Source organism: Arachis hypogaea, chromosome 5, assembly GCF_003086295.3.
Source record: "Arachis hypogaea cultivar Tifrunner chromosome 5, arahy.Tifrunner.gnm2.J5K5, whole genome shotgun sequence".
In the NCBI taxonomy this organism is placed as follows: domain Eukaryota; kingdom Viridiplantae; phylum Streptophyta; class Magnoliopsida; order Fabales; family Fabaceae; genus Arachis; species Arachis hypogaea.
The window spans coordinates 6,352,174-6,360,331 of NC_092040.1; the positions used below are offsets into that span (position 1 = coordinate 6,352,174).

At 30.4% G+C, this 8,158-nt stretch overlaps 1 protein-coding gene across 4 annotated transcripts; it reads right to left on the minus strand.

Annotated features, from left to right (window-relative positions):
- Window positions 1-1,755: 1,755 nt before the first annotated feature.
- Window positions 1,756-4,533, minus strand: LOC112800460 (uncharacterized). 4 transcript variants are annotated; one of them, XM_025842745.2, is made up of 10 exons: window positions 4,330-4,533; window positions 4,108-4,212; window positions 3,940-3,995; window positions 3,761-3,874; window positions 3,568-3,693; window positions 3,384-3,488; window positions 3,165-3,296; window positions 2,938-3,042; window positions 2,725-2,848; window positions 1,756-2,070 (listed from the first exon to the last, which is right to left on the minus strand). In XM_025842745.2, the coding sequence occupies exons 2-9, from the start codon at window positions 4,169-4,171 to the stop codon at window positions 2,732-2,734; spliced, it is 819 nt and encodes a 272-aa protein (XP_025698530.1). In that variant the 5' UTR covers window positions 4,172-4,212; window positions 4,330-4,533; the 3' UTR covers window positions 1,756-2,070; window positions 2,725-2,731. The 4 variants fall into 4 exon arrangements, with proteins under 4 accessions (XP_025698530.1, XP_025698528.1, XP_072092745.1 ...); XM_025842743.2 differs by having other exon boundaries at window positions 2,938-3,045; XM_072236644.1 differs by having other exon boundaries at window positions 4,108-4,215; window positions 4,330-4,493.
- Between the last annotated feature and the right edge of the window lie 3,625 nt (window positions 4,534-8,158).

Here is an 8,158-nt window from a genome sequence, read left to right on the forward strand (position 1 = left end):
ATTAAGGATGGAAATCTTGTGACCCACTTTAGGATTTAACGTTTTGGTTACTTTTTTAAATTGGATGCCAGAATTTTGTTTGTTGATGCTCGTAATTTTGTTAGTTGATGTGTGAATATATTCTTTCGTATTTCTCACTAAGTCGTAGTAATTTGTTTGCCTTTGATCCCATAGCCTTTGTTAGTTATTGTTGAATATTAGTAGATAGAAGGTATCAAATTTTGTGACATATGGTAGTAACTAGTAAGTAGAGTAGTTTATTCTTTTCTTTTCTTTTAGAGATGTGTTAGATAGAACAATGTATATACTTTTGAAAACTAAAGTGTTTCTTTTGAACCAAAATTTGGGTAATTACTCTTTTCTAAATATGCAAGCAATTTTGTCTAGTTGGTCACCAAAGCTTTAATTTTCTTTCTAGTATCATTTCATGTTGTGAATGACCTTATTTTGCAAACAAAACAGTTATAAAGCTACTGTAAATCCGAAAATATTCGAAGTGTTCACCTGCTTTGTTAGGATTTATAGTAAATAAAGATCAGTTAATAAAAGGTTAATAAAAACTTAACAAATAAAAAAATGTCTTACCGTCTAAATTGACATCATATAACATGTCAACCATTTGCTATCACCAAGAATCCAATTGATACTTTTTTTTCCCCATAAATTAATTAATCTAAAGTCAAAATTCTCAAAAGATCTAATTGTCATTTTATTTTTATTTTTTTTAAAACACAAATATCTCTCTAAATAAGTTTACCAAATTAAGTGTTATTGGCCAAAATTGACTTATTTTCAATTGTATAGCTAGCATTGTCGTCCTAAATATTCATGTTCCAATAACAAAGCTTAGGGTAGGATCCAGAAAATGAAATAGAAATCTTATTGTTATTTGGATGAAACTTTTTTCAATCCTAAAACTTAATGGTAGTGTTTATATATACTATTAATTATAGTAAATTGTCTATTTATAAAAGATCATTACTTGCATAACAACTTTTAGAGCAAAATTTTATCTACTTTATTAGAATTTGTAGTAAATAGAGATTAACTGATAAAAAATTACATAAACAGTTAAAAATTCAATAGATAAAAAATATTGGTAGAAACTCAGGTACAATCGATTTCACGTGAAGTTGATAATTGAGAGCCGTTAGATGATTTGACTGATTTAACTAAATTTTCATCTAACGACTATCAGTTATTAATTTCACGTAAAATCGACTGCACTTGAGTTTATACCAAAAACATTTTACTGTCCAAAATAACATCACATCATATGTCTATCGATTATTATAGTGGAAGACTTAATTAGCATTTTTTTTTTCTTCAATGATTAATTAGTTCGATATCAAAATTCTCAAAAAACATATTTGTGACTTTACTCTTTTTTTAAAAAATATAAATATCTCCCCAAACAACTTTACCAATTCAAGTGTTGTTAGCTCTCACCTCGACCCGGTAAAGACTATGCGATAGATCTTGTTGGTAGAGTGGCGAAGATTGATTGATTTTAAATTGTATGATTAGCATTATCGTCCTAAATATTCATTTTCAATAACAAAGCTTAGGATAGAATCAAGAAAATGAAATAGAAATCTTATTGCTATTCAGATCAAACTCGGAGAACCTCGGTCATTTTGGTAGCACACAGTAGCACCAGCAGTCAAGGAAAAGACAGGTACACAAAAACCTCAACAACAACAACAACAACAATAAGGGTTTTAGGGAAGTCAAACATTCTAAACAAGCATGAGGTTTATCCAGAAAATATCGCATGTCATTAGATCAGTGGCACAAAACATTATATCAAACACCACATATTAAAGGAGAATGAGTTTTTAGAGAATTTTGGTGACTCTACACTACAAATCAACTCCAAAGTCATCCAACAGTGCCACACTGTAGAGCAACTCGCAAAGTTACAACCGACTCAAACCACTAAATGAAGATCTCACATAATACTGCAACTCTTTCCCAATGCATAACTTTGGATTATAGGCAAATGGAGATTGCACTTCTAGCAACAGCTCTGGTTTCTACTCAAATCCCCCATGTGAATTATCACTCTTGCTGAAAGGGTACAAAAATTTTATAAAAGAAAAGTTAATTAAGAAAGAAAGAAGTAACAAGTGTATCAATAACCTATAACCAAGTTGAATTACAATTATCAGAGATTGCTAGAAGTTTTATAAATTACAAGGTTACTTGTTAAAGTTGATGAGCATTGAAGCTACTCAAGATACACTAGAAACATTATGCAGGAGAAGAATGTGTATTGATGAATTCAAGTTAGTTAAGTGGCTACATGTTATAGATAGGTATTTGAAAAGTCAAAAGGCAAATCAAAGTTACACAGCTACTTGTACAAGTTGTTAGTTGCAGTGTTACATCGTCATAAGTTCTATGATATTAAGCAACGTTAGGTTGTAGTATTTTATTACCACATGTTTGCCTAATAGAGGTTTGCATATGATATATAGTTCTTAAGTAAAGTTTATGAAGAATATGCTGTTAGCTTAAGAGTATTTATTTTCTCTTTATTAGAAGAGTTAAGAGAGTTGAGATTTATATTATTATTATTGTAGTTTTGTTCTTCTATCTAAAATATTGTTATGTTATTGTTGAGAAAATATTATTATTGTTGTTGAAGTGTTTATACGATTGAGTGATCCTGGGCAAATTAATTGTAGATGTTAAACTTACAAGAAGTTGCTACAAACCAACCTTTATTTTAATTGGAAGGGAGCAACTTGATGATTTTTGAGTGTTCTGATGTGTCAAGCTCAGCAAATAGACCTGGCAACAGATTAGGTACCTCCTCATCTATGCAATGTGGCTCAATCTCAGACTGAAAGGTAGACAAATGGTCAAAAGGAAAACAAAACAGGGAGAGCAGGGAGAGAAGGACCACGAGAAACATAAAACTTGAAAACAAACCATTATAGTTGGTGGAGAGTAACTCGATGACTTAGGACTCCCAGGGTGTTCTTGAGAGTCAGAAAGAGCAAACAGAGATGGCAAATCTGAAAACAGATTAGCTTCCTGCTAAAATAATCAGCGCAAATTCTCAATCTCATACTAAAATGGTACAAATAGTTTTTTTTTTTTAATATAAAAAAGCCAAAAAGGAAGAGCATGAGAAACATAAGGAATTACAAACCTACCTTCCTTTTAATTGGTTGAGAGCAACGCCATGCTTCAAGAGTCTCTAAGTGTTGAGTGTTAGGAAGACCATATGGGTCTATCCAAAAGGAGGGTTTCTCCAATTTCAAGCTGTCCCAAAATGCCTTGTCATTCTTAGAATGAAAAATCAGACAAATTGTTATGCAAACAATCAGAGAAAGAAGGAGAAAGAGAAACATAATAAGGAATTAAAAACAAACCTTTAAATCAGTTGGTGGAGACCAATTCCCCGATTTTGGAGTGTCAGAGTAATCTGAAGAGTCAGAATATAGAGATGATAGCAGACTTGAGCAGTCTGGATCAACCTAAAAGGATAAAGTCATAGACATATGGTTAAGGCAAACACAACAATGAGAAAAAGAAGCAAGAGAGACACAAAGAAACCTTGGATGATTTTGGAGTCTCGGAATATTCTGAAGGGTAATCAAAACCATATTTTAATAATAGATCATGCCGATCTAAGGATATAGAAAAGTCGGGTGGCTCCCCACAGTTGCAGTCTGAAGTAAACTGAAAAGGGCATACAAGTAGTTAAGAACAGAGAACATAGAAAAAGGAGCAAGAGAGACGAACAAACCATCGCTGTATATGAGGGGGAGAAAGAGAATCTCCCCCATGATTTTGGAGTCTCCGAATGCGAATATTCTGAAGAGTCAGACTGGTCCAATGGATCTGGCAACGGCTCAGGTACCTGTCAAATTCAGAGAGTTTAAAGAAGCATGCAGAGGGGAGAGAAATCAGGAATTAGAAACAAACCTTCGTTTTAATTGGTGCACAGTTGTGCATTGGCAACCCATCAATCGAATCCAGATCTAATAATAAAATTGTAAGTAGGAATGACTCAAAAATATGTACAATTGTCATTAAATCCAACACTCTGGAAGAAAATAGATTATAATAAAAATGCTTGAACAAAAGCAATACCGCTGACGTGGCCATTGACGTGTTGGTCATGATCTTGAAACAAAGGAGCAGTTCGTGATGCCATTTGTGTTACTCAGCCAAATAACAAGGAACAATGGAGTTACTCTGCTAAATATCAAAGAGAACAATATATACAAACCCAATAAAAACCTTTCAGTTGCTAAGAAAACGCAAGAAATATAACGCAGTGCATGAAAACGATTAGGGGAGAGGAAATCTTACTGATACCAAAAAGGAATAGAAATCAGAAACAAACAAAAGAGCGCGAGAGAGAGAAACGAAGCTAGCCAGGGAAGCACCGAATCACGAGGGTGAACGTTTGGAGGGTTTGGCAACGAGAGCGGAAGTGAATTTACCGGTTTCCGCCACACTTGATTTGTATATACGTGAGGATGAGCAGAAAAAAAAAGAGAAAAGGAAAATTAGGATTGCTGAAAAGACGGTCTTGCCCTTAGTTAGGGCTTCATTGGGTTTTTTTTTTTTTATTTATTGGTAGATATAATTTGGACAAAATTTCTGTTTTTGTTTTCTATTATATTAATTTTTTTCACGTCAAAAATTCTGATAATAGTTATTTAAATGTTAATGAGCCAAAAAATAATTTTTAATAAATTTTTAGAAATCATTTACCGTTTTATTTTAAATTTATAAGTTTGTAAATATATAATTTTTTTTAAAATGGACTATTTTAAAATGTTTCAAGAATTATTTTAACATTTTTAAAATTTTTTGGAAACTGTTTGTACTTCATTCTAAAAATTGATTTGCTCATCTCGTATACATAGACATTTAATAATTATGTGATCATCGTTGTAGACTAATGAAAAAAATTGCATTATCTAATAAATATAAATGTTAAGGATTATTTTGTGTCTCTTAAAATTTGAGGTATTAAAGTGTCCAATTTTAAAAATTTCGAGAACTGATTTGAATAATTATTTAAAAAAAAACCTTAGGCAGCTACCAATTTACTGTGGACAATTTTTATTTATTTTTTTAATAAAAAAGTTTTGCAACTGTAATTATTTAAACAATGATGTTATATATACAAATATTTTTGTAGTCAAGTCTAATTAAATTGGCATAGATTTAACAAAAAAAACAAATACATGCATTACTATTTTTTTTTCTTTGCGCCTTTTTAATACACAAATTTTTGTTGGAAAGCACAAAAATTTATTGATATAGAACATAAATTTTTGCACATAAAATTTTTTTATTGATATAGCATAGAAACTTTTACATATAGCACAAAAATTAGTATCCGATAACACATAAATTTTTGCATAAAGCATATAAAAAATTGTAGTTGTGCATAAAAATTTTTTGTGATGTACATAAAAAATTTTTGAATTATGCACTAAAATTTTTGTGTTGTATGTATTTTGTTGGTTGGGGTCAATGTTCTCAACATATAATTCTTCAAATATTTTTTGTTCTGCGCATCAAATTTGCATTGTTATCTTATCTTATTTTGTTGGTTAAAATAAGAGAGATATTTAATTTTAAATGTTAATTAGAGATTTGCAATTTTTTGACCAGTTTGGACCGCATAAAGGGCCTCGGCCCAGAAAATCGGGTCATTACTAGGCCGTTTGGAGGACTTAGTGATCAGATTTGGAACATGCACAATTTTTTTGAATTGTGTATTAATATTTTTGTGTATTAAAATAAGCTAGTCGGTGACGTGAAAAAACATCAAATGAATGATAAAAGGAAAAGAAGAATGTCATAAAAAAAATGTAAAAACTACGGTGATTTCACCACAAGAAAAATAACATATTCTCTTCAAGAAGGATACCATGGCTCTGATACCATGTTAGAAACAAAAGACCAAGTTGAAGAAAGTGTTTTTGTGTATTATTCAGTATGTTCAAGTTATTTATTCAAGTTGTTTGGAATAATACAATATGAAAGGGTATTTATAGGTACTAAGAGAATCTTAATAATAAAGACGTAATCTCCTATAATAAATATTCAGATATACTAAATAATACTAATTGATTCTAATTATATTCTAACATACAAGATGCATTGAAGATTTTTGTTAGTCAAGATGAATTAAATAAGTATCACTTTCTTAATATTTATTTTATATTTATTTTATTTTAGTTTGTTTTATTTGTTTTAAACCAATTATAATTTGACCCATTTTTATTTTAGTGAACTTATGAGTTAGAATTTTAGATTTAAGAGATATAAAAATTCTCTAAAATCTGTTAGCCACTTTTTCTCTTAACTTTGAGGAATAAATTTTTTTTTGAATTTGTTTAAAAACTTTAGATGTAAACAAAAGAGGTAGAATAATTTCCTTAAACTGTTGCATCAAAATATTAAATTGAAGTAGATAAATCATTTTCTTTAATTTTTTATGTTACTCTAAATTACATTTCGTATCACAGTTTTAAACACAAAACACAATGTATATTGTCATAAACACCCCAATTTCTTCTTTATTCATTTATCAACTCTGTATTAAAAAATTAATTATCAAATTTATTATTCTTATATAATATATATTAAAATATAAAATATATATCTTAAAAAATAAATAATATATATTTATATATAAATATATAATGATTAAATTTTTATGTGCACATATATTAATAATTATTTAAGTATCGTAACAAAATTTGTCATTCATCTTAATCTACTTGCAAGTTATTTCAGCACAAAGCAAAAATTTATAGCTAATTAATAAATTGCATATACAAGCTAAGGTTTAACAGTTTTTTTTTTTTTTTTCATACAAATACACTCACACACCAACTCATCTAGCTGCCACTGCTAGAATTTGAACCTGTGTGGCTTTAGTTTGAGGCAAATACTTTTGCCACTACATTACATGCCTCAGCCACAGGTTTAACAGTTTGTTTTTTTTTTTTTTTTTTGGGTCATTAGCCACACGTTTAACAGTTTAAGTGAAACCAAAGTTGGTTCTTTTTGTTTTTGTTTTTTTTTATCGGGACATGAAACCGAAACCTAGAGTTGAGCTTTTTTTTTTTGCCGGCTATGATTGGGCTTATTATGAGATTTGTCTCCAGAAGATTACCTATATGGCTATATGCTATCCGCATCAAGAATCATCCCAAGTTTTGAGCCGCCGTGAGTTTTTTCTTTTGGTGCAAATCCGTGAGTTTTGTTTTGTTTTTGTAAATCCATGGGTTTTTAACAGAGGTGCCTCCTAAACACTACAAAGGAAAAGGGCCGAAGTCCAATATTGATACAGGATCAGGGTTTGGTACCAATAAGGCCATATTTATTGCCATTTAATGAAGAGTTTAATTTGTACACAAAAAAAAAAAAAGATTTTGACACATTGATAGTATAAAATATTTTACATAATCGTACAATTACAAGTCACAATTATTTTCTTAGATAACCATTCATATAATTAATATAAAAATAATTATTTTTGTTAATATAATATTATGTGATTAGATACACGTGTAAAATAATTTTACACAAACAATACATCAAAATAAATACAATTGATCACTTTTTTTTCCGTCAAATATAAGAATTTTTTTGTCGTGGAAATATAAGATTCCTTGATATGAATAAAATTACAAATAGAATATTTTGTGGCACCAACAATAACAAAAATAAAATTTTCAACAACATTGAATTACAACCAATCTTTAAGATTCTAAGTCTGAGAGAGAAAAAAAACTAAAGAAAATTGTTCATACCCTGGCCCAATATAAAGGCCCAGGTCCAACTAAAAGGCCTAATCTAAAGGATTAGAGCCTAGCTAAGTACCGGCCTTCACATAAGAAGTCGGTATCAACCACGACTTGGTCAGAAGAGGTCGGATGCGAGATTAGCTGGCAGATAAACACTCATTCAAATGAGTAACCGTCCCTAAAATCTCTCTAACCGTCTCATAAAGCCATATCTTAACCTCCCCAAGATAATAGGGACGGCTAACACCCTAAAGATATGGCACTACACCAACGGTGGTTATTGGCTCGCCTCTATAAATACCCTGACACCCCTTCAGGTATCTCTAAGCCCAATACTCTCTAGACCTGCTTACACCCTTGCT